Below are 26,261 nucleotides of genomic sequence, written 5' to 3' on the forward strand. Positions count from 1 at the left end.
TTTTAAGCCAGGGTCTCTCATTGATTTGTTAGAGTGGCTGGCCTGTGATCTACAGGGATCTTCCTGTTTCTGCTTCCTTATCATTGTGATTGCAGCCCAGGCCTCCAGGCCCAGCTTCTTATATGGGTTCTGCGGATCTGAAGCCAACTCTTCATGCCTGCATGGCAAGCACTTTCCACACATCTCCCTGGCCATGAAAATTTCTAGTGGAAATATACTCGCAGACTCAGGCGCACAAATCAAACAACGAAAGTCTTTGCTATGTAAAGATGTGGTGGCGGAGAAGACTTTCATGATGGCCCTGGGCCAGTGTGAGTAAACCTCAGTGCTCAGTAACGTACTGTGAGAGGAGTGATGACCAGCCTCGGGCACGCTCCCAAGTACTCATAGGCATAGGTGTACTGGGACAACGCCATTCTAGCCACGCAGTTATCCAGGTCCATGTCCCAGTAATAGCGCAGTTGCCGCTGCCAGTCGAAGGAGTCGGCTGAGTCGACCTGCATCGGTGACAGAAATGATGGGTGGGTGAGACATATGGGGTTTGCGTCTTGCTGTGCCATTTTCCTTCAATGAAGCATTTACCTTGGCTTGAACCAGCTCAGAAACTATATCTCTTGCGTGCACATCAATGGTAATCAATGCAGTGATGATGTTTCTGTGTAATTTAGGAAGATTGCCTCGAACTATTGCGGCCAGGGCATTTAATCTCTACGAAGGAAAGAATTTTGGCAGTGAATTTTCAACCTCAACTTGCAGTGTTTTAATTCCTTAAGACTGCTATGAAGCATAGGTTATCTTTTTCGTATTTAAGATTTAGACACCGTTTTTGCATTGAAGCCAGCTGATGATCAGAGAGGGTCAATGACTGAATGGTTGTCACACAGCTGTGAAATAGCAAAAGTATACCTGAGTGGACATTTGCTTCAGAAAAGCCTCTGGTACATGGTGAAGTCGTTGGGGATAGACTGCTCTACCTAGAAATTTATCAGACATGGTGGCACATGCCTTTAATCCCAACACTCAAAGGCAAAGGCATTTCTGGAAGTTTGGGGCTATCCTGGTCCAAACAGAGTTCCAGGCCAGACTGGTGGTACTTTTGATTCACTGGGTGTGTGTGTGGGTGTGTGTGTGTCATTTTCTACTATTGCTAATAAAAAATTTGCAGAGCATTTTAGCCAGGCCAATGACTAAATAAATACAAACATTTCAGCTCCCGATTCACCCTAAATTAGCATATCTTTATCAAAGTAGAATGGTGCCTGTGGGGGTCTTACACCTCGGGGCTGGATTCTCATTGTTATTCGCGGATGGGGCCACATCTGCAGATGACCATGGGACTTTCTCTGGGGCCACACTTCTCTCCTCTGGAGGAAGACCCACACTGACAGCCTCCCTGTCTCCCTGAGGTGTTTCTGCTTCTCTCTGGCAGCTGCTCCCTTTCCCTGTTCTATTTCAAGGGTGAATCTTTAGAAATGCAGCGGCAACTCAAGTGTAATTAAATTTGGAGCTGAAGACCGGGCCTAGGTCCTTGTTGGACATACGGCAGGCAGATAGTATTTCTTTGTTGTCTCGATCGTGTTTCCGCTCTTTTAATTGTTTCCTTTGCTGGAAAAGGATTTTAATTTGGCATAGACCCATCGACTGGTTTTGCGTTTGCCATCATGGGCAGGAAATCAATGAGAAGGAAAATGCCGTGGAACTTTACAGCTTTAGGTCATGTGTTTAAATCCTTCCTGAATCTTCTTTGAATTGATTTTTATATGCACCGTAAAATAACAATAATGGGAAAAGGACTTTAATGCCATTTTCCTAAAGAAGATATACCAATGTCCAATATCTATATATCTATATCTGTATTTATATCTATAAATATATATATATATGATACTGAATAGCTCTAGTTATCAGGCATGGAACCATCAAAACCTTAATACAAGAAAAATAAAATTATGAAAAATTTAAGCACATGCTATCCTCATCTCTATCTGAGAAGTTTCTCTTTTTGGTGAACAGTGATGGACAACAGCTGCGCAAGATGCTAACGGTGTCCTGGCTCGCTTTTTATTGCCTAGATAGCCACAGTGACAAAAACCAGCTTTGGGGCAAAGGGTTCATTTCCACTTACAAGTTAGTCTGTTATCCAGGGAAGCTAGGACAGGAGATCAAGGTAGAAACTCAAAGGCCACAGAGAGTGCTGCTTCCTGGCTTGCTCTCCGTTGCTTGCTCAGTTTGCTTTCTTGTACACCCCAGGATCACTTGCTCAGGGACTGTACCACCTACAATGGGCTGATCCCTCCCCCATCAATCATTAGTCTAGGAAATTTCCCCACAGTCATGCTCACAGGGCAATCTTACAGAGGCAATTCTCATTTGATGCTCCCTCTTCTGAGATGACTCCAGCTTTTAGTGTATGTCGACAACCAACCAACCAACCAACCAACCAACCAACAATCACAGACAGTGAGGATTGAACGCTCAGTCTTAAATGGGACACTGACAGTGCCCTCTCTGAGGCACAAGGGACAGAACAGAAGAGAGAGCAGAAGCCTGTAAGAGCCAGAAGACGGAGAAGGGCTGTGGAATGTCATCTTCATGGCACAGTACAGCCATCACATGATGTCATAGCAGCCACAGTTGTCTGAGCTGGGGTTACACTAGGCTAGGTCTGTCAATGGGCATACCCCTCCTTGCTGAACTATTGGTAGTTACTCATGGGACGTGAGAGAAAGGTCAGTCGTTGCCTTTACTATGTGACCAGTAGTGAGCCCACCAGCTTCCAATGGATAGTTCCAAACCAGTGGCTACACAGGTGACCCTGGTCAAAATCAGTGGGTCATACAACAACACAGAAAGACATGGATGTGCAAAAGGGGTTTCTAAAGAGTGTGATGGGGATTATAGGGGTGGGAGACACACAAGAGAGAGCAGGGGCGAGAATAAATTGATTGCACTAAGTACATGTTTGCAATTGTCAAAGAACAAAAGTTTAAAAAGAACACAATGTGATGTCATCTCAAACTTGTTATCAAAGATAAAAAGATAACAAGCACTGGCAAAAACGTGGAGCTAGGATTCCTGTACTCTGCTGGCAGGAAGATGATGTTGGGACATGTGGATAAGACATGATGGTATGGAGGGTTCTCCAAAAAATGGAGGTTTCTAAAAAACAAAAAGAATTAGTGTATGACTGAGTAACCCCATTTCTGAACACATGCACCAAAGAATTAAAATCAGCCTTAAGGAGCATGATTTACCACAGTTAGCACAAAGAAACCCATCACTGGATTAGTGGAGAAAGAAGATGTGTCCTGTACCCACAATGGAGTAGCATTCAGCCAGAAACAGAAGAAAATCCTGTCGCAGGTGACAGGCAACATGGATGAATTGGGTGGAGATCAAGTTAAATAAAACAAGCCAGTCACAGTAGTGAGGTGTCTACAGTCATCAAACTCATACAGAAAAGAGTAATGGTTGCCAGGGCTGGGGGTGGGGTGGGGGTTGTTGCTGTTCAACAGACAGGGAACTGTAGAGTATGGTAAGAAGAATGGGTTCGATAGGTCTGGTTCCAACACTGAGCCTGGAAATACTATACTGTGCATTTGCAATAGTTTTAAAAAATTTGTGTGTGTATGTGTGTGTGTGTATGTGTGTGTGTGTGAGTGTGTGTGTGTGTGTGTATGTGTGTGAGTGTGTATGTGTGTGTGTGTGAGTGTGTATGTGTGTGTGTGTGAGTGTGTGTGTGTGTGTGTGTGAGTGTGTGTGTGTGTGTGAGTGTGAGTGTGTGTGTGTGTGTGTGTGTGAGTGTGTGTGTGTGTGTGTGTGTGTGTGTGTGTGTGCGTGCGTGCGTGTGCTGTGCTTGCATATTAAGTCTCACATGCATGCAGAAGCCAGAAGAGGACACAGAGTGTTTTCCCCCACCCCCACTGCCTTTTTTTTTTTTTTGCCTGGAGACAGTGTCTCACTGCAACTGAAGCTTGCTCTTTATGCCAGGCTGGCTAGCTGACCAGTCAGTTCCCGGGATCCACCTGTCTCTGCCCCACAACACTGTTTTAAGGCGTGCATGACAATGCTAGCTTCACTTAACAATTGTTAATGAAAATATACATTTCTGTGAGAGGCATCCTAGTTGCAATAGTTACCTTTCTATTGCTGTGCTAAAACACCATTGTCGAGGCGACTCACAGAAGGAGGCATTCCTTTGGGCTTACGGTTTCAGAGGGTCTGAGTCCATGACGGCAGAGAGGAGGTATCGTGACTGAAGCAGGAAGCTGAAGACTCATCTTCAGCCCCAAGCATGAAATAGAGAACTCACACACATGGAAGAGCATGAGGTCTGACACCTCAAATGACCACTCCCAATGACATACTTCCTCTAAAAAGGCCACACCTCCTGAGCCTTCCCTGATAGTGCTACCAACTGAGGACCAGCACTCAAATACCAAAACTATGGGGGACATCTCATTCAAACTACCACATTGATCTTAGTAAACACAGTTAGGTCTAAATATTTGAAAATCATTATAAATAACCCTTAAGTTTCCCCTTAGCTTTCCCCACTAGTTTATATTCATTCACACAAATATTAAATAAACATCAAGGAAGTATCCCTAAGAAAAACAGAACACAGTGGCTTCAGTAAGAACTCCAAAGTGTTGGAAGTCATTATCAGCACAGTAGAACTTCTGAAATAAAGTGAATTTGCATCAATCACGATTAAAACCACATGGGGATCATCTTGCATGGCAACGTGTCCAGTGCCTCTCTGGGAAAGGACTTACCTCAAAATTTACTTGTTCAAAATCTTCCAGGGCGTCTACGTTGTCACCTTCACATTCTAGACTCTCAGTTAAATCCCGGCACCACATGATCTGAGAAATGGTCAGGATCACCTGCAACAACACGCCCCCTCATACATGTGCTAGATGGTAGCACACCCCTTCATACATGGGCTGTATGGGCTTCATACATCACCTCATACATGCTCAGGATCACCTGCAATAACACCGCCCCCCACCCCCCCATACATGTGCTATCTGTACCAGACCAGGCTCCCAAAGAGAAATTTAACAAGAGCCTTACTTGAGAAGGGTGGCCAGCGATCACCCACTCTGTCCTGGGTTTCCCCTGGTAATCAGCGATGGCAGCTTTGCACAGGCGGCGGAGAGACGTAAACATGGCTTCCTCCACCTTACCAAGCCATTCTTCCACATTGCCTCTTGCCTTGAGGCCTTTCCCCAGGCCAACCTATGAGGCAATTAGAATGATAAGGTCTTAGGTGGGACTTGCAAACTATCCACCTGTTGTATTTCTATAACTAAATCCGGAGCCTTGTAAACAGGGAGGCCTTTGACATCACAGCATATAACCCAGCCCTTTGGGGCTTTCTAGTCGAAGCATGCTCTTAGGGCTAGCTCCTTGAAAGGTCCCCCACAGAGCCCATGGATTTCTTTAATCATTTCCCATATCACAGTGCTGTAGTCTGAAGTGGACCCTGAGCATTGCTGTAGCTCTGCTCTCATTAGTCACATGTCTCCACAGCTGAAAGGTGCAGTCAACATCTCGGCACTTCTCTGTGGGACCGTGAAAGGCAGTCTGGTTTCTGGCTGAGCTAGGTTTGAAACCCAGGTGACCCTGCAAGGGATGGTAGGAGTTTTGCCATGCTCCTGGACACCAGGACCCTGACACGAGGCTGCAGCTCTCCATAATTCTGTGGCCATCAGTCAGTCACCTAAGGGCAATGCCCCAAACCCCTCCATAGGTGGAGGACATGACCACAGATCACATAGCCTCAAGACCGATCTCCATTTTAATGAGGACCTAAAGGTCTGAAGGGCTTAGCCAATTAAGCTCCCATTCCCAGACACTCCTCCCTGCAAAAGATATTTAACCTCAGGTCCGCCCTGAGAAAGTGGGGTACTGTTTCACTCATCACCATTCTCTGCCATGACAATAAATGCTTTAAAAGCATGGACTGTCTCTTTTCATGGAGCGGGCCTTCATTTAAAGAGCCGCAGCTAGTCTCCCACAGAAGGCCTCTCAGTGCTCCCAGCCATGGCCTCCACCAAGCCAAGCTGCCCACCGAAACAAGCCAAGGACTCTCTTTCCTGGGGGACCCAGCCGGAGTTCCTCTGTTTTCCCCTTCGGCCCCAGGTTAGATCCACCCCGCAGGTCCCCACTCTGTTCTCAGCTCTTCTGTCGTCTGCGTGCCCAAGAACCAGATGACTAGGGCCTCTGCACAGTCCACAGTCCCAGGAGATTCCTGAGAGGGCTCTGGCAGTCCCTGGGGATCCCAGACTGCGCTCTCCGACCCCTGGAGCGGGGGTCCCTCGGCTTCTCATAGCCCTACACCTGCTCTCCTGCTTGCTTGCTAAGGGAAAGTGCAGAGCCAGGAGCGGACAGACACAGGACACATTAACCCCCACACTTCTCATGCTTCTTTCTTGATTTCTAATAACTCGGATATCTGCTTGTTTGGGATTCCCCTAACCACCTTTCTCACCTGCCTTTGAATTTTCATGTTTTCTCAATGTTCTATCCTTAATTCTCTTATTTTTTCCCTTCAGCACCAGCAATGATACATGCATGCATGTGTGCATCTATGTGTCTACGTAAATATGTATGTATGTATGTGTGTATACGTGTGTGTGTCCTCTGTGCTCTTCAGTCTGCCTATACTTGATTGTCTCAGTGGGTGTTCTCCATAGGCTGGCGCTACACAGCTCTAGAGGAGATGAAGTAACAAACTCTCACGCAGAGCTCATTAAGTCATTTACATACAACTGAAGGTCCCTGTCACCCTGCTAGTGATTCCATTTTGTGGAAGCCATTAGAGGATGATGAATTTTGATCCGGGTATCCTGGCAAAGGCCTGGCACGCTTGGCCAGCCACTGTTCCTCTTTGCAAAGCTGGCTAATCCTTGATTGCTTCTTGCCAGTTCACTCCCCAAACAGACCATCCATTGCAATTATCATGGTGACTTCTAGTCGCTGGACAATTTCTCCATTAGATTTCCGGCTCCTTGAGGGTGAGAGTTTTATCTCAGCTATCCTCAAAACTGCTGGGCTAGCAGAGTCTCTGGCAAGCGCAGGGTGAGAATGAGAGACCTGTACCCCGGGTCCCAGACATGTAATCATGTTCATCTACAGGGAACTATTAATCTAAAGCACCTTACCCGTTCCCCCTCAGGTGACAGCATTGCCAAGATGTCGTTGGTGAAGACCTTTTCTGGCTCAGTATCCATGCCGGGTATTTTCCCTTCTGTAGGAGGCATGAGGGCAAACTCGAGCTTTGAAATGGAGTCGAAGCATTTCCTTAGGTGAGGCTGCACGGCTTGCGGATTGCGTGTCTGGGCCAAAATCTCCAGGAGCTCATCATTTGACAAGAAGTAAAACCTGCCAAGGTAAAGGCACTTTAACATGAAGCCTGACTTGACCGATGCCCAGCCTTGGGTAGCCGTAAGAGACGAGGTGCTGCCAGGAGGACGCCCCGGGCCTCTAATCACACTTGTTTGGGGATCAGGAGCAGGCCACGTATCCCTAAAGAAGTTCTTGTAAAGGTTTTTAATGATGTATCTCAAACACCTAGGCCCAGTAGCTACAACAGAAAGGATTTTTCCAAGAATTATCAATAACAGTGGGTCTTGTTACAATGGTTTGCCTGCTGGTCTTCCTAGGCCTTGAGCCACACTAACCATTGAAGAGTTGATGGGCAGATGGGCACACTAACCATTGAAGATAGTTGCTGGGCCCTTAAAAGTGACAGAATATGATTCTGCAAACATACCATTTCCAACCGTACCGTGGCCATACTTAGAAATAAGGCATCTTTTATGTGTTTCTGTGTCATTTTAAGCAAAATGGGTAAAGAATGAGCTTGTCTGTACCTGACCACACTCAGGGTCACGTGATGCAAGTGTGCCTTAAAAATGCAATTGTTTCAGTCCTGGGTTTGTCTGAAACTCTAGATTTCCAAATCATGCCAACACTGCAAGGTGAGTTGCCAGGCTTCACAGGGACTCATGGTGAGAGGGGTGCAGACTCCAGGACCCCCCACTAAACACAGGGAATAGAAGAGTTAAGGCTGGAGACGCTGCAGAGCTGAGGATGTGGGAAGTGATGTTCTGTGGGTCCCCTGTACTCTCCAGGAGAGACAACTTTGCTCTCCTCCACTCCGAGTGTTATCAAAGCTCAGTATTTGCCCAACAGGTCTGAAGCAAGTCTGCAGGGATGGGAGCATGGGTATCCTCCTCTCCTGTCCAGGTCTCTGCTGTCTGAGGGTGTGATCTGCATCCCCATTCGATCTGCTCCCCAACAAGACATCTCAGGTTGCTGTTGTTGTCTTTTAACTTACCTTGGGAAGATAACTCTCTTTGACTCTAAATATGCCTCCAGACATTTCTGAATTTGGTCAAGTAATGCGTTATTGTTTTGAAAAGTCTCCAGAAGTCCTATATTAAAAAAAAAAAAGTTGGCCAAATTGTATTAAAATAGAGAATATGATTTCAAATGAAAGCAAAAGATATTAGCATTTTAAAAGTCTTTGTTTTGTTTGGTAGAATAGTGAATAATAAAATGGGAGTACTGTTAGAGAAGCTTAGTTTTTTTAAAAAAATTCTTCTTTTCATGTATGTGGTATGTATACATGTTTGCAGGAGCACATGTATATGTGTGTGGGTGTGTGTCTGCAGTTATGCACGTGTCTGTGTAGTCAAGGCCTGGCACTGATATGAAGACTCTTCCTTGATGGTTCCTTTACCCTTTTTTTGAGGCAGGGTCTCTCAGCCAAACCCAGAGTTCCCATCTTGACTCACTTAGCTCACTCTGGGTATTCCCTGTCTCTGCCTTCAGGTTTTATAATGCATCCAGGGATGGATGGCGTGTGAGCCACAACCATCACCCTGTATCTGAGCAGGTTCTGGGGGCCTGAACTCCAGCCTTCTTACTTGTGTGGCCATTACTTTAACTGCTAAACCATCTCCCAGCCCAAGAATTATTACACTTAGTTGATTGTAATCTTCTAATATTTACCTCGCTAGAACAGTGCTTTTAATTTAAAATAATTTTGGCAGGCATCCTCTGCTTTTAGGGGGCCGTGAGCCAGCGTCTAGAACATCCCTATTCTTTGCCACTCTCCTTTTATAAAATGTTAACTAATTTACTTATTTATCTTTAAATTTTCTGAGCATTGGTGTTTTGCCTGCATGTGTGTCTGTGTGAAGGTGTCAGATCTTGGAGTTATAGACAGTTGTGAGCTGCCATGTGGGTGCTAGGATTTGAACCCCATTCTTCTGGAAGAACAGTTAGTGCTTTTAACACTAACCCATTTCTCCAGCCCCTCCTTGTCAGCTTCTTATTGGCATGTTTTCTGTCATGGTTAAGTGCTAGGTGTGGTGATGGCTATTATTCTTCATTATTAAACTGGAACTCCTTAGGCAGTGGCCTTCATGACTCTTCATCTTTGTACCTTTGATACTGATCACATTGCCTGCTTTCCTACCTGCCCAAGACTCAAATCCCAGATCAGTGTCTTCTGAGACCCTATATAGTCAACAGCGCCATCTAGTGGCCAGCCACCTACTTACACACACTGGTCTTAGCCTTGTGTCCTAAGCAAGACTCAATCTCCAAGCACTCCACTCCAGCCCAGATGGGACTCCATCTGGCAACTTTCTAAGCATGTGTGTATCTTAGGGACCTCACATCATTCTTTATTCTTCCCTCTGCCATCAACAATTCTCCTTCTGAGCCACAGAAACTTTTACTCACTCTTTCCTGAAAGTTTCTGCTCAAAAGCCATTTTAATATATGTATGCATACAGACATGAATGCACATATACACACATACACACATACATACACACGCACATTCATGCACAGATATATGCATACACACATTTACACATGCACACATACATACACACACACACACACACACACACACACACGTGGGCACTACATGCATGCTTTTATGCATGCAAACACATACACACACACATACTAGCCCATAGACACTCCCTTATTCTACTTTAATATTTTCCATGGCTTTATCATCAGCTGGAATCAGATTTATTACAGGTGTATACTAATTTATTTGAAGTCTTTAAGGCCAGATGTATTTTGGAATCATATTCTTTTTTATTTCAAAAGACTATTTCCATTTATCAACTGATAAATTCTGTAAGAATCTCTGGGCAATGAACATAGCTCACAAAGTTGCCTTTTTGAGGCAGGGACGGTGTCTGAGACTATGGCCCATCAGAGTCACACGCTGCCATTAGCCATAGGACAAGCCAGCTGTCCAAGGCTTTGGTATAGAGTGTAAACCTCAGTGAGTATACACTGTTAAAACATTCCAACCCCGATGCTGTGGGAGGACATGACATCTCCAGTGGTGCAGCCACCAGCAAGACAGCCGCTATCCTGTAAACAACACTGAACTCGTCGGTTCACACACACAAAGACATGGGAGTGGGAGGGGACTGGAGGGGGATCAGCAGAAGTGGGATGAAGACCAGAGAGGGCAGTGGGGCTGAATATGAATATGATAAAATACATGACATGCATGCATGAAAGTGCCATAGTGTAACTCGTCATTATGTATAATTACTATATGCTAGGAAAAAATCTTTAAAACAATTTCGATCTGTTACTTGAATTGCAACAAGTGGAAATTATATATATATAATAGTGTAGTCCTGGCTATCCTGGAACTTGCTCTGTAGATCAGGCTGGTCATACAAAGATCTGTCTGCCTCTGTCTCCTGTGTGCTGGGATCAAGGGTGTGTCTGTCCACCACTGCCAGGTGCATAAGTGGTAATATTTTTAATTCGTTCTAGTGAACAAGCCGAAACTGGCCAGTGAGATCTTTAGAGGTGATGCACATGTCGGACAAGCAGGGAGCCTCCCTGTTCTACTTGTTTGCCTTGGGGTTTCTACCTGGCTGAGTCGCAGCCCGGAGCGCGTTAGGCAGCCGGTTGACCTTCCTCATGATTTCCTTCCATGACTTATCCACCTGAAGGAACATCTTGGCTTCTGCAGGCAGCTGCCTCTGAATGTCTGGGGCATTAAAGATGCTTTCTAGGTAGAGCCAGTTTCTCTGACAGTTCAGCCACTCTTCCTGGAGAAAAACATGGGACTGTCAACCTGGAGCTTCCAACTGGATAATCACTGGTTAGACTGGAGATTGTGGCTTTGGGAATTACTACATCTTTTCCTTGGGAGAGGCCCCATAAGTTCTTCGAAACAAAATTTCTTAAAAGAGCCCAAGATTCTGTCCAGCCTGACTCCATCCACCCTCTCTTTCCACTGAAGATGATTACGAGTCAGCTGTGTGGAAAGCCAGAGGGGTCCCATGACTCATGATTAAATGTGTAGAGGAAGCATTCTGTTGGGAGGCAAGATGATCTCCTGCAGAAGTTTGAAAGGCAGGTGGGCTACAGGTTCATGATGACTCCTAAACACATACAAGCCCAGCCTAGGACCACCCAGGGAGAGAGTCTTAGTGAGGAGTTATCCAGATTGCCATATCTTAGGAATAGCACAGCTATGGGATTCCCTGAGCAGAGGAACCCAGTACAAGCCAGGATCACTTCCTAACCCACACAACTATGGGACTCCAGATGTATTGTACCTAACTAATAATTATGTTGCTAACAAATGTATAACTCTAATTTTGTGATATTTTTTCGCCTATCAAAATAATTTACCAATGATGATAAAAGTGACAGTATGATGTAAACAGCCAAATACATGTGTGCTTTCTTCTCATTCTGAACATAATGTCAACAATTAAATCCTATACTTCTGAATTATATATTAAAACAACAATATGTGTGTGTGTGCATTCACACACATACATATATGCACACATATAATGGTGTTGTGGAGCAAACCCAGAACTTTGTACATGTTGGTCAATCCTTCTACCTCTGAGCTGCGTCCCTCGCCCCACAGAATCAGTATTTCCGAAGGCTTTGTGGCTCTCCAAATCAGAGTCCAGGAGCTGAAACTGCCCCTACTTACCAGTGTTTGATTAAATAAGGAAAGCTGTTTCTGCCAGTCATCCACTCGAGACTTCAGGGGACCCACATACCGGGATGAGGCAATGGTTGCAATGTTGATGGTGCTATCATCAAGTAGGACCTTCAGGGAGAAGAGGCCAGGACACAGGCAGACGCATGAGTCCTTGAGCTCAAGGTATTTGCAATTCCAAGGGCCCGTTTAAGGATAACTCATCTGAACAAGTACTATAGGCCCACCTACAGCTTCCTACACAGACAACTGCAAAGCTTGTTCTTTCACTGTGCTTACAACCCTGTGTATTCTCTCAAAGGTCACTAGGGGACACTTAACTAAGAGACTGTGTGTGTGTGTGTGTGTGTGTGTGCGCGCACGTGAGTGCATGCATGCCTGTGCCCTTGTATGCATAGGAATTCGCATGCTCATAAATGCACATGCATGTGGAGCCCAGAGGTCAACCTAGGATGATGTTCCTCACTTCCGTTTTGAGACAGCATCCCCCAGTGGGACCCAGGACTCTGCTTAGACTGGATGGTCAGTGAGCCCCAGAGATGCACACGTCTCTGACTCTTTAGTGCTAGGATTGTGAGCACGCATCACCTCCCTGCTCCATCCCAGCTTTCTAAAGTGTGAGTGGCGGGACTTGAAGTCAGGTCTTAAAGCTGGTATAGCAAATGTTTACTGACGAAGCCATCTCTGAGCCCCGGATTCTGCAGTCATTAATGGCATATGTTTGATTAGTTTAATGTTCTTCTCTTGCCCTCAACATTAGGCGACTGGCACCCCCTTTATACAATGTAGTTACTCTGGTGGGCTTTCATCTGTCAAAAGACGAAGCTGAATCCTCTGGAGGAAGCGTTCACAGCACCTTCCTCCCGACTGCTCCCCACACACAACAGCATCCCTCATAAAACATGCCAATCTAAAAAAATGTGTTGGTCTGAAACATTGAGTCGTTCATTGCAGCCCCGCCAACCGGCCCTTAACTTGCCTTGTTCACCAGCATTCATAGAATGATGTCTGATTTGCCCTCTACCAACAATTCCATCTATATTTCTGTCTTGTGGCCATTCTTATACTATGGCTTTGTCTTTTAAGTTGGGCTGTGGGACCCCTTCCCTTTGCCTTTAGATTTTAAGTGACTTAATGCTCAAAGTATACGGGTTAGATTTTATCCACCTGAACAGACAACATCGAGTTTAACTTCTCAGCCTGCTGTGCACTCGAACTGCTCGCTCCTGTTATCTTGCTGTGTTTGAAGTTCCCCCTACCCCGTTCTCCACCTCCCATCTTTAATGTCGGTTGTCCTGGCTGATCTGATGGAGGAAAGACTCTTCTACTACTTCGCATATAACTGATCACGTTATTTTAATTATTTCCTCAGCTATAGGCCTGGAACTCCTACACACACACACACACACACACACACACACACACACACCATTTTATTACTTTGGTAAATATTTGTGAATAAGCATTTGTGTCAATTATTTACATCTTGTTTTCCAAGTTAGTTCTTCCTTAGTGACTCATAGTTCATTTCCTTACCTTAGTCTTTCACAGAAGCTGCAGGACGTATGGTCAGGACTTTTTATCACAAAATTGCTCTCCTCCCCCTCCAGTTCTTTTCTTCATTTTGAGGCAGTCTTATTATCTATGCCTGGCTAACTTAGAACTTGCTACGTAGCTCAGGCTGGCCTTGAACTTATAGTAATCCTCCTGCCATTGTTTCCCAAATGTTGCAATTACAGGCATGAGCTCCCATCCCTGATTTACCACAAATTTCCCATAACCCGATTACCTACCTGTATGTCATCTGTGCCACCCAGGATAAATACGTCCTTAGAGTCACGGTGAGGAAGGATGACAAATTCCGTGGTTTTCCAAGAGTCTTCCACCTTGTAAATAGTTTAAGCATTAGGGATTCTAAATTCATGAGTGTCTAGCCACACAATAAAGGCACTTGGAAAGAAGTGAGGAGAAACTATAACCGCCCTATTTCCCCCCTTACGACCCCTGCCATTCTCAAGATCCTTTTCTTGGTTGGAAGCCACAGATTTTCTTGGTTTCAGTTGACTACTCTTAGTACAGATGAAATGCTGGTGATCATGTGCACCTGATGCTTTTAGGGGAAGGAAAATGGTCTTTTTATTTAGACACCTGGCAGGCAGGCAGGCATTGTTAGGATAAGGAGATGGTACTGTAAGTAGGAAATTCTTCTTAATGTATTTGAAGGCAATTAGCTTTCTCTGGGAGTTCAGAAAATAACACAATTTTCTGTAAATAAATAAATAAATAAAAAATCTCTGGCATGCAGTTCTTTATAAAAGCTGGCAAACAGCCGACCTTGCTGCTGTTGAGTTCTGGTTAGGCTATAGGATGAATATATAACATCAAGTGGAACGTGCAAGAAGACAATGGAGGCTGTTGCTTGTCATGTTGAAAACTCTACCCAGATAACACAGATATTAGTAGTCTTCATGTTGTAACCTAAAACCTTTACATTCTCATTTTGTATGTGTATACATAAGTGTGTTTATGTGTGTGAGTATGTGTATGTAGGTCAGTGTTATTTCCTTGCTTTGTTTTATTTATTTATTGCCATGGCTTCTTATTGGGCTGGAACTAAGTAGGCTAGTTTGGCTGTCCCACAAGCCTCAGGGGTCTATCTACCTGGCTCCATTTCCCTGGTGCTAAAACGGGGCACGAGAGGGCCATGCCACCATGTCTGGCTTCTTCATGATTTACCTTCTTAAGAATTATCTCTAAGGCAGCTTCCCCAGAAGCCTGCCCAGATATGTCTTGGATTTCTTGAGCAAAATTAAAGACGTGCAGTTCGGACAGCCTCTCCAAGGTCAGCGGGATTTCAGTGTCCACTAGGAGGGCGTCGACGGTTTGCTCAATGGCTGCCCAGTGCCGGGCTTTCAGGGTTGGGTTCCTCAAGTCAATGATCACAGGAAGCTGGAAAACAGACATTTTCAGAGGTGCTGCCTCTGTAAAAAAGCACATGCGCCAGACCTACCTATGATCCAGCCTGTAAACACCCCAGCATGGGTCGGGGAGGGCCTCATGGTGCCCCAGCACTGCCTGAGGCGCTGTTGCTGGCTGCTGGCTGCTGAGAGCAGGAATGTGGGCCTGCATGGGTCACCCATGCTGCACTGGGCCATCCTAGACCCATGAACATACTGGTGGCATTTGTCAGACTCAGTGTCTGAAAAAAGAGCTCGTGAGGTTGGGAAGACAGTGTGGCGGGAATCTGGGAGAAGTTGGAGGGGAGGATGATGGTGGAATTGGTCAAGACACGCTATACACGGTTTCAGCTTATAGAGAGTTGAAAACAGCACCACTCGTCCTATAGAAAAGGAAATGCAAATGAAGGAATTTTATCACGACCTTGAGAACACTGAATTTCAGGGCACCAAACTAATTTTAAAATGTGGGGAAACCGGTAGTCACATGTTTCTCTGAAGACTAGAACAGAGGGCTGGGATGGAGCACCTCACTAAGTGGAGCCAATCTTGAGGTCTGCCTCTCCCACCAGGTGATCATTTGTCCTGTGAAATAATCAGTATAGAGTGGAAAGCTGCAGGAAACGGATTTTCAGTTGGGCACCACAAAGAAGAAAGGTGTAGGTCCAGGAGAAAGAAGCTAAAAACAACCTCTGGGGCCCAGCTCCCTCGAGAAACGGTAGGTACCACTAGAAAATACAGAGCCCAAGATGCAGCAAAGGCAGACTAGGGCAGTGTCAAATCTCAAAGCCAGCTGAACTCCTAACTGAGTTGATAGAACAAGCGAAAAGGTAAACAGAGGGAAACTAATGCCCGTCTCCCAGATTGCAAACCACGTGCCTCAGCAACCACTCGCTGCTGCAGAAGATGCCGGGCTTTCAACAACGACCAAACGAAACACACAGAAAATGGAAAGTCACACAGCGAAGAAAAATGAGCAGAACAAAACACGCCTGAGAGTCAACGGTGATCAGAATCAAACTCAGAAATGGTGCACATTGTTAGGAAGAGAGCTTTTAAATTAACTACAGCGAGTTTGTTAGAGATCTCAAGGGAAAGGGGAGATAACAGGCAAGGTCAGTATGGGAGAAGTCAACTGGCTGCAAATGCCTTTTACCAGCTGAGCAGACTCACCTGATCCTTTTATCCCTTCTAAGGACTGGCTTGGTTGCAACGCAGTTTCCCAACCAACCCTTTCCATGCACTACCCGGCTTCCCCGGCTTTTCCACACTGTATACATCTGGATAGTGCCTAGCTGTGAGGTGCCATAGGGTAAACAGACTCTGCTGTTTGCATTGGGTGCAATTGCAGCCTATATGCTGAGGGCATCAGCATCTTGGCACTACTTTGTCTATCATGTAACAGACCCCAAGTGTTTGTTCTAATCGCAATGTTCCATTGCACCATTTTGCCAGCTGTTGAGAAAAACACACTGGACTATTATTTCTTTTTCCTGCAAACAAATACCCAGGACATCTGAGTTTGGTTCTGAAACGGTTCCCCTCCTCCCATCTTACCTTTTCTTTCATTTTCTCCACCTTCTGTTTGAGCTGGGGCACCACACTGTTAGGTGGCAAGCCCTTTTCCAGCTGGGTCACAAATTTAGCGTATTTAGTAACTTGACTGTTTAGGACTTCTGGATCCAGGCAGTCAAATTTGGACTGTGGGATAAAAAAAAAAAAAAAAAAAACAGTTAAAACACACGATAAATGTCAAGCTTAAACAGTATAAAAGTTTAGCTTTCGTGGCACTACACTAAATGAAAGCAAATCTGTAGGCTTAGAAACAGCCATTGTTAACGCCAATCGCTAATTCTTTTCTTAGCATTGTCTGCTTCGCTATCAAGTGCAGTACTGTGATCCACAGATTATCAGTAAAGACCACAGGGACAGCCCTGCTCTGGGCAGCTGCCTAGATCACATGGATGTCCAGGGGCTGTGCAGAACTGGCCCCACCCCTCAATATCTGTGCCACTCAGGGGAGTGGGGCCTTGCACCTCTCCCAGGCAGCGTAGTGGAGCTGACCATGAGGGCAAGAGCTGGGGAGAGCTGCTCTGCCCTGAGGTAGAGCGGGCATGGATGATGCTCTCCCCAACTTGCCCCTTGCCACCTGAGGTAGTAGGGAGAGCTGTCCCAGAGGTCATAGGAGTGGGAGAGCTATCCCTGCCCCTCACTGGGAACACTGGGAGAGTGGGCCCTGAGCGTTGCCTGGGCAACACAGTGGCAATGTCCTTGTTGGGGAAGGTATGGGTGAGACAGCCCCCAGGATGTAGGAGTGCTCTCCCAGCCCCTTGCCAGCTGCAGCACTCGGGAGAGAGAGCCATGTGCTCTCTGGGCAGCATGGTGGAGCTGGGGCTGGAGGCATGGATGCTGGTGAGCCAGTCTCCTGAGGACATGATAGCAAGAGAGCTGACTCTGTCTCTTGCCTATGGTGGCACTGAGTGGCCTAGACAGAGCAATGTGGGAAAGCTCACCTTGGTGGTATGGATCAGGGAAAGCCAGTGGGCTGACCAGTTTAGTTGTTACCTAGGCCCGGATCCAGGGCTCTGAGTTGGACCACGCCAAAATCTACATCATCTGTTAACTGTTGGGGCACATAAAGGGCAGGATCTCCATGGCACAGGACAACAACAACATGACTGGGAGGAGACCCAGTGAGGATCCACATTAGTGATGTCCCAGAAGGCAGAGTCAATGACTCATTGCAATGAACATTTGCAAGTGAGGGTATGTGGACAGAGGGGTGTACTGTGGGACACTGTGACATACTCCATGCTGTGACATACTACAGCTTCCATGATGAAATGTTTTCTATGTTTTGTTTTGTTCTGTTCTGTTCTGTTTATTGTTTGTGTGGTTCTATTATTATTATTATTATTTTATTTTGGTGGGGAGGTTATGGGGCAGAGGGTGGATATGAGGGAATGGGGAGATGAGTGAGACTGGGGTACATGAAGTGAAACTCACAGAGACTCAATAAGAAGTTTTTTTAAAATGCCCCTCTGGTTCTCCCAACACCAGGAACAATTACCTGGAAAACATTTCCTCTGTTGTTTGGTTTTTGACTCAGACACATGGCCTCTGGTTATAGGCATTACAAAGGTAGGGAGAATGAGGAGTGCAAAGTATTTATGAAGCAGAAGGTATTTTCCACACATCCGTATCATACTTGAGAGAGTGATTCTTGAAAGTTGATCACACCGGAAGGTGCTCACATCTTCTGCTTTCTTTTCAAGTTCTGAATACAGGCAGATCCTTGAAGCAGAGCCACATGGCTGTCATACTAGACTCCATAGATGAAGAGTTCACTACTGAGAGTACTCCTCTGACTTTACCCTAGCAGTGTGAGCAAAGTGGCCTCCTTCCATCAACGACACTAAGAACGGAAGCCTAAGCTACCAGAGACCTAAAGTGAGTAGTACACCACACATAAACCCCTCAAGAATGCTGGGGCGTTTCATGGCAACACTGAGTTTAGAAGTCCCACTGCAGTTAGATATCATGCCATGTGGTCCTTAGATATTCGAACTGTGCCACCCTCTTGAACAAAGGTGTCAGGAATTCTGCTCTATAAGAAGAGTTTTTGCCTCATAGTGTTTAGTGACAAAGGGCCTCTGACATTTAACTGGAAGACTGATTGGTTCCCATAAAATTGTGCTTTACATTATGCATAGCAATAGAATTTACACATTAAGTAACACTGTGATGGAGCAGTTTATAGTTTTAAACAGAAGAGAAAATGGCAGTTTTCAGGCTTCAAAACCTCTTCCTCATTTTCTCTATGTGGGTCAACATGACAAATGCATTCAGTGACAAGCCGTGTCTTAGTTCCTACTGACAATGACCAATGAAACTAAAGAGAAAGCACAGGTTTCATGGTCACTGCCCCAAAGGAATCACATGCATTGAGTTCCTTTGGAATGTAAAAATAGACATATGAAATATGAATGAGTTTCAACACCATCATAGCCATACTGTCCCCATGTCAGATATGTTAACTCAACTTTCTGAATATTGAAGTACATATTTCATTGATGATCAGAAGATACTAGATAATTGAAATATTACTTCATATTGTTAATATTCAGGTGGAATTAATAAAAACACAGCTACCGAGGGCTGTTCTCCCCCTACCTTCAGCCATTCCTGCTGGAGATTATCCCATTCCGACAAGGAATCCCAGAGCAGTTGTTTGAGCCTGAGTTCAGCACTAACTTCTTCCAATGCATCAAACTTGGACACTTCCACCTTTAAAATACAAGAAACAAGACGCGGGGCTTAGATTTCAGACAGAACGACTGTATTGTCCTACAGGCAACTCTTGGTGCTGTGATTTCCTGGAAGAATGTGGATCCTAAATGGGGGGGGGGGGAGTAAGGAGAGGGAAAAAGTAAGGGGATGACCCCTGAAAGCTGTGAAATCTTGCACACAGTATAGCATTTCATTTGAGAAAATATGGCATGATATTTTCTTACAATGTACATATCCTGACCATATCACTGTTGGAGAGCTCTGGGGCATTCCCTTTTGGATGCTCAGTCTTTGGTGGTGGGGATGGAGGGATAGATGAGTTTTCAGATTGACTGCTTTCCTTCTGGGCTCCTAAGCTTTGGTGATGGAAGAGGCAGGTATGTGTGTAGTGGCTGCTGGAGGGAGGGTGGAGAGGTTTAAGGTCACAGAACAACCTCCTCTAACCACATGGAGTGTAGAGCAACCTTGTAGAGACGAAGAATGAAGACATCCTGAAGGATTTTTATTACCATGTTTATTGATTCATATGTGTGTATGTGTGTGTGTGTGGGGGGGGGGGCAGATACAGGTGACTTTGGAGACCAGAAAAGGTCATCTGATTCCCTGGAGATGGAGTTATAGGTCATCCATTGTGTGTGCTGAGAACTGAAGTCCTGTCCTCTGGAAGAGCAGCAGGTGCTTTTTAACTGTGGAGCCATCTCTCCAACTCCTGAAGGTGTGTCCAATGAAAAATCATGTAAAGACTGCTTTGGATTGGATGTGAGGAAACTCCCATTGAACTGACTGAACAGAGATTGTTGGATTCTGTGATTAAACTCGAGCATTGGTATTGGGGATGTGATGGTTTGAGTGAAAATAGCCCCCATAGGGAGTGATACTGTGAGGAGGTGTGGCCTTGTTAGAGTAGATATAGCCTTGTTGGAGGAAGTGTATTACTGGGCATGGGCTTAGAGGTTTCAGATGTGCAAGCCAGGCTCTCTCCTCTCTCCTCTCTCCTCTCTCCTCTCTCCTCTCTCCTCTCCCCCTCCTTCCCCTCCTCTCCCCTCCCCTCTCCCCTCCCCTCTCCCCTCTCTCCTCCCCTCCCCTCCCCTCCCCTCCCCTCCTCTCTCTTCTTCTTCTTCTTCTTCTTCTTCTTCTTCTTCTTCTTCTTCTTCTTCTTCTTCTTCTTCTTCTTCTTCTTCTTCTTCCTCTCTCTCTCTCTCTCTCTCTCTCTCTCTCTCTCTCTCTCTCTCTCTCTCTCTTTCCTGCCTGCTCTGCTGATCCAATGTAGAACTATCAGCTCCTTCTTCAGCACCATGTTTGCCTGAGTGCCACCATGCTTCCTGCCATGATGATAATGGACTAAACCTCTGAACTGTAAACCAGCTCCAATGAAATGCTTTCCTTTATAAGAGTTGCTGTGCTCATGGTGTCTCTTCACAGCAATAGAAGCCCAGAGTCAGATGGGTTGGGGAGTGAGTGGTTAGCCTCGACTCCCATTAATTCCACCAAAGCCATCCATGCTTTGGCTTTTCTCAAATGATTGACAGCTGCAGAAGGGAGTTCAGGTTAGAAGCAGCTATGAAGGGAGAATAAGATGCAACATATGAAAAAAGTAAGCTGTTGCTATCTCAGGCTCTGTGTGTGTGTGTGTGTGTGTGTGTGTGTGTGTACAGTACATGTTCACTCTATAGGTATGAGGAAGGCATGAGCACATGCTTGCATTTGAGTGAATGTGCCATACACTGTGACATGTGTAGAGATTAAAGGACGGAGTACGGTGCTGATCCTCCCTTCCATCTGGTTTGAGAAGGATCTGTTGATTGCCATGGCACACACCAGGCTACTTGCCCTGGAGCCCCCAGGGGTTGTCCTGTCTTGGCCTCCTGTCTTGTAGGGATCCTGGGATTACGGTGGCTTCACATGGGTGTGGGGAATCTGAACTCAGGTCCTCATACTTGTCCTCCCTGAGCCATTGCTCATCCCGTTGTTTTTCTTTAGAGATCCCCCCTAATATTATGGTAAAAACACATAACATGAGATCTGGAAATTTTTATGCATATAGTACTGTTAACTATGCTGTGCTAAAAACATAGTAGCAGACTTCCACTGCTTTTCAATTCCATGTTTATGAAAAATTACACTTTCTGAGCAAGCAACCCTCAGTTCCGCAGCCAATAGTGATCACGGTGGTAGTTTCCACGTCGGTGAGAGTGCTTTAGGCATTTCACACACTATTTGATCTTCTGTGATTGGCTCATCATTGGTAATCATCACAACATATGACATAATTTGATTTTTCTCTTTCCTCTTTGGTGTGCCTGTGCCTATGTGTATGTTCATGTTTGTGCATATGCAAGCATGTTCAAGTGAGGAGACTATTTTTCAGGTTATAACTAACTAACCAGCTGATTAATTGCTTTCATATAAAGCCTCTCACTGGCCTGGAATTTACCAAGTAGTCCACACTGTCTGACCAGAATGTCCTGGGATCTAGGTGTCTTTGCCCCCACTGGCTCTGGGATTATAACATGGATTATAACATGTGTTATACATGTGGATTCTTTAAATCATGAGATCTAAGGATAAAACTCAAGTCGTTGTGATTGTGCAAAACAAACAAACAAACAAACAAACAAACAGCCTCTTTCCTGGCTGAGCCATCCCTAACCTTTTTTTTCTTTTTCCTAATTTTAAAATTTTGTTTTGTTTTTAACTATGTGTATCTCCGTGTGGATTTGTGCACATGCGTGCAGGTGCCCAAACAGGTCAGATTTCCTGGGGCTGGAGTTACAGGCAGGTGTGAGTCACCCAATCTGGGTACTAGGAGCCAAACTCGGGTCCTCTGCAAGAGCAGTATGAGCTCTCAATCTCCAATCATCTCCCAGTCTGGTTTTGCTTATTTTCTTAACTGGCATACACTCATGGTGATTTCTTTCAAGCTCCGTGAGCATTTCTACTCTGGTACACTGCCTATAGTGTACTCTCTTTTTCCTTCCTGATAATCTTTCTTCATCTCCCTTCTGGTCACATACACGGATTTTTAAATGCTATCTATATAGAAGCTGGAATCCACAAACTCGAGGAAACCCATGGTATTTGTGGTTTTGACTTACTTCACTTCATGTGATGATCTCCATCTTTTTTTCTGGATATGACATAATTTTGTTCTTCCTTATGGCTGCGTAGAACCCCATTGTGTATACACATCCCGTTTTCTTTACTCATGTGTCTGTTGGTGAGAATCTAGGCTGATTCTATAGCTTCACTGTTGTGAGTGGTGCAGCACTACATATGGATGTATAGCTATCTCTATGGTGTGTTGAGTTAGAGTCCTTCAGATATGTACCCAGGAGTGACATAGATGCATCACAGGCTTAGTGTTTGAGAAACCCCCATGCTGGTTTCCATAGCTGTTCACTTAATTTGCATTTGCACCTGCAGTGAATATCTGCTCCCTTCCCCCACAGCCTCAGCATCATAATTAATAGCAATCATTCTGAAGAGGGTGAGATGGATTGCAATGCACTTGCAGTATTCACTTCCTTGATGAATGGGATGTTGAGTATTTTTTTCTTACGTCTATTGGTCATTTGTATTTCTTCATTTGAGAACTCCCATTTCATTCCATTATCCCACTCATTAAGTTGTTTATTTTTTGTATATTTAGTGCTTTGAGTTCACAATAAATTCTAGATGTGAATCTGTCAGACATATAGTTGCAAATGTACAGTCTCTCCTATTCTACAGGCTGTTCCTTCACTTCGTTTCCTTTGCTGTGCAGAAGTGTGTTAATTTCATGCAGCCTCATTTGTCAGCATTTGGTTTTACTTCTTTAGCAGAGTCCTCTCCAGAAAGCCCTTGCCTCTGCTGACACCTTGAGGTGTTTCCCATGACAGCTCTAGGCCTTACACTGAGGTCTTTTACCCATCTCTAAAAACTTGATTTCGTACAGGGTAAAAGATAGGGGTCTTGTTTCATTTTTAATATATAGATACCCAGTGTTTTTAGTACCATTTTTTGAAGATGCTTCCCTCCCCGCCCCCATGTATGTTTTTGGTGTTTCTGCCAAAATCCAGGTGGCTGTGGTTATGTGGGTTTAATTCTGGCTCCTTTGCACTATTCCACTGACCTACGTGTCAGCTTTTGTGCAACTAGCATTCTGGGTTTGTGCTCATGGCTCTGCAGCTCTGTGGTGCCCAGCATCGTTGTTTGTGCTCAGTTATCCAGGGCCTTCTGTGCTTCCATAAGGGCTTTGTTCCCTCACTCAGGTTTTACAAGTCTCATTGCCTGGCACAGAGCACATCACTCTTCAGATTATTTTACTAAGCTCTGGCCTCTGGAGCAGACCTGCCTAAGGACAGGAGTGTGCAGGTGTGTCGCCAAGTGAGGCACAGGTGCACTCCACCAAGTGCACCATCCTTTCATTTACCTTGTTGCTCTCTGTTGATGCTGTTTAAGGCATGGGCATCTCTTGGATCTCCTCTTTCTTTTCACCCTTAGCATTTCGAACCTACCTTTTGGGACTCATCTTATCTTCTGGCTCATCTCTTTTTTTGTGTGTAATAACAGGACAATTTAGGTAAAGCTCATGGAATCAAAACTCATCCAGATGCTAAAGACACTTGAATTTTACTTGAGAAAAGCTAGAGGGCTTTAATTAACCACATTTTGAAACGCATACACATTTTAACATAGAAACTGCGGGGAGGGGGGGAGTGGCTGAGAATTTCCCAAAACAAGAGGATATTTTGTGCCTCACAGATACTATTATTTTTGCATACATACGTGTTTGCAATACACATGCTAATGTGTGTGTATGTGTTTGCATGCTCATGTGCATGTAGAGACCCACGGTTGATGTCAGACATTCCTTGATTGCTATCTGTCTGATATTTTGAAGCATTGAACCCAGAACTTGCCAGTTCTTCTAGTCCAGCTAGCTAACTTGCCTCAGGGATACCCTGTCTCCAACTCCCAATTGATGGGGTAACAGGCAGGCTGCTACCCCCATCTGGCTTTTACACAGATGCAGGAGCAGGAGATCCAGACTCACGCCCTTACACTTGTGCATGGAGCACTTCACCTGCCATGTCTCCAGCCCTCTTGTGTACTAATCCCCCTTGGTGTGCTTGTGGAACATTGACCAGCCACTGTCCGCTGAGTGGCTCTGGTCACCTTGTTGAGGGGACTTATGCATAAATACATATTTGTGCATGCATTCGAGAAGCAGATGTGATCAGCTGCAGTTACCTTGAAATTCTTCTGGTAGGATTTGTACTGAAAGGCGCGTTTCTGAAGGTCATCCAGAACGGACTGCAGGTCACTCAGCATCGTCTTTATTTTCTCCTGGTCAGCACTGATATCCAAGATCTGAGGGTCCTATAAAGTCAATGTGGGTTTTGGTTAGGCAGCTTGATTGTTCGTGAAGATTAGGTAGATCAATAGACATGTTCCCCAAAATGCATTTTCCCTCATTCTCTTTCTGTCTCTTATAAACTATGTTAAAAAAACAAAATGGTTGTTTCTTTTAATGTTATAAATCAGCATAGGAAAAAGTAGAGACATGGAAATAGGAACTCAGTGCTGTTTTAAAACAGAATGTAGGGGCTGGCAAGATTGCTCAGTGGGCAAAGGCACCCACAGCCAACCCGAATGACTTGTTTCGTCCCTGGGATTCACATAGTGAAGAGAGGACGGGTGCTAGTGTGTAAGATGTCTCCTGACTTTCATATACATGTGCCCTAGCTCACGTGTGCCCATCCTACCCCCCCCCCCACACACACCATCATAAAATAGAACCTAGTACAGTCTCCTTCATTTCCTACTTGAACATAAAAGAAGCTGTGGGGATCTGAGTGTGTCAGGGCAGAGAAGAGATGGCTGTGATATAAAGAAAGTTTCCTTTCCAAAATAAAGCAACAGAAAACACTTTGAATTATGAGAGACACTAAGGAAAATCAGATCCTCTCAGTATTTGCTCACACTGTGTACTAGGCACCAGGTGTGCCTGAGTTCCCCTGCTAGCAGACCAAGCAGCTACGTAGATGCACCCAGGGGTGGGCAGGCTTCCGAGCTCTGATCAGAAGCAGCAGTATCCTCCAGTTCAGTTCACCTCTGATGCTGTCTATCTGGAGATACCTTGGATGCCACAGGTTGAGGGCGCACTCCCAAGGCTATTCTTTTTATCCCAACTGCAAACCCCAGATTGCTCTGCCTGTGCTTATGACTAAGTGAGGTTCCCACGACTCCTCTTTAGAGCCCTCTAATTTATCAGAGTGGTTCATGGAATGTAGAAAGACAGTTGTACTTCAGCATCTTAAGAAAGACTGTGATGATGGGGCCAGATGGAGAGACTCAGATCGAGGCGTGGGGGACAGGGGATGGGGCTTTGCACCTCCCTTGGGACTTACTTTTCAGGTGTTTGACTATCATGAGACTTTGCAAACCCAGGCCTTTGGGCTTTATATTTAGAATTAATTACATGAACATACTTGGGATATAGAATACTTCATTGAAGCATGACCAGGCAAAACCAGTAAGATCTAGTGCTAGTGGGCTGAACCCAGCATGGCTTGTTTAGAACTATCTTGACCTCTGTGCAGAATTCTTTTTTCTTAGGCTGCATCAACACCCCTTTTAAAAGGTGTGTGTGTGTGTGTGTGTGTGTGTGTGTGTGTGTGTGTGTGTGTGTGTGTAAGGGGGTGCCTTATGAGCTACTATCAGAAAATGTCTTTATGGTCATCTCTAAGATTGAAATGTTGGGGAGTATTAGAGTGCACTTTCAGTTCATGTGCCACGGTTGGCCAAGAGAAACAATAGTTTCTGTGGCCTCCCTAGGAGAGAAAAGGGAGATGGAGAGGGGGACCTGGTTACCTGCCACACCCAGGCATTGTAACAAGACTCCATTACTTGTCACCACTTCAAAGGTATTCCAAGGCTTCTTCAGGCATCAAGGGCAAGGTCAAGGACCCTCATCCTCCTGTTTGCATCATGTGGAGATT

General features: G+C 45.2%; 1 protein-coding gene across 4 annotated transcripts in view; it reads right to left on the bottom strand.

The window, feature by feature from the left end:
* The window catches only part of Dnah6 (dynein, axonemal, heavy chain 6), a 204,625-nt gene that overhangs the window by 126,716 nt on the left and 51,648 nt on the right, over window positions 1-26,261 (bottom strand). For all 4 annotated transcript variants that reach the window (XR_003956215.1, XR_377473.4, NM_001164669.1 and 1 more), the window contains exons 16-28: window positions 24,511-24,639; window positions 19,162-19,275; window positions 16,546-16,689; window positions 14,768-14,980; window positions 13,825-13,917; window positions 12,023-12,142; window positions 10,937-11,117; window positions 8,351-8,447; window positions 7,173-7,392; window positions 5,080-5,244; window positions 4,779-4,889; window positions 583-708; window positions 342-497 (exon numbers count right to left, since the gene is read on the bottom strand). Coding sequence is in view for 2 of the 4 variants with exons in the window: in NM_001164669.1 (NP_001158141.1) it covers window positions 342-497; window positions 583-708; window positions 4,779-4,889; window positions 5,080-5,244; window positions 7,173-7,392; window positions 8,351-8,447; window positions 10,937-11,117; window positions 12,023-12,142; window positions 13,825-13,917; window positions 14,768-14,980; window positions 16,546-16,689; window positions 19,162-19,275; window positions 24,511-24,639 (1,869 nt within the window). In the remaining 2 variants the exon portion in view is untranslated. The remainder of the gene's footprint in view (window positions 1-341; window positions 498-582; window positions 709-4,778; window positions 4,890-5,079; window positions 5,245-7,172; window positions 7,393-8,350; window positions 8,448-10,936; window positions 11,118-12,022; window positions 12,143-13,824; window positions 13,918-14,767; window positions 14,981-16,545; window positions 16,690-19,161; window positions 19,276-24,510; window positions 24,640-26,261) is intronic.

Source organism: Mus musculus, chromosome 6, assembly GCF_000001635.26.
Source record: "Mus musculus strain C57BL/6J chromosome 6, GRCm38.p6 C57BL/6J".
Taxonomy (NCBI): domain Eukaryota; kingdom Metazoa; phylum Chordata; class Mammalia; order Rodentia; family Muridae; genus Mus; species Mus musculus.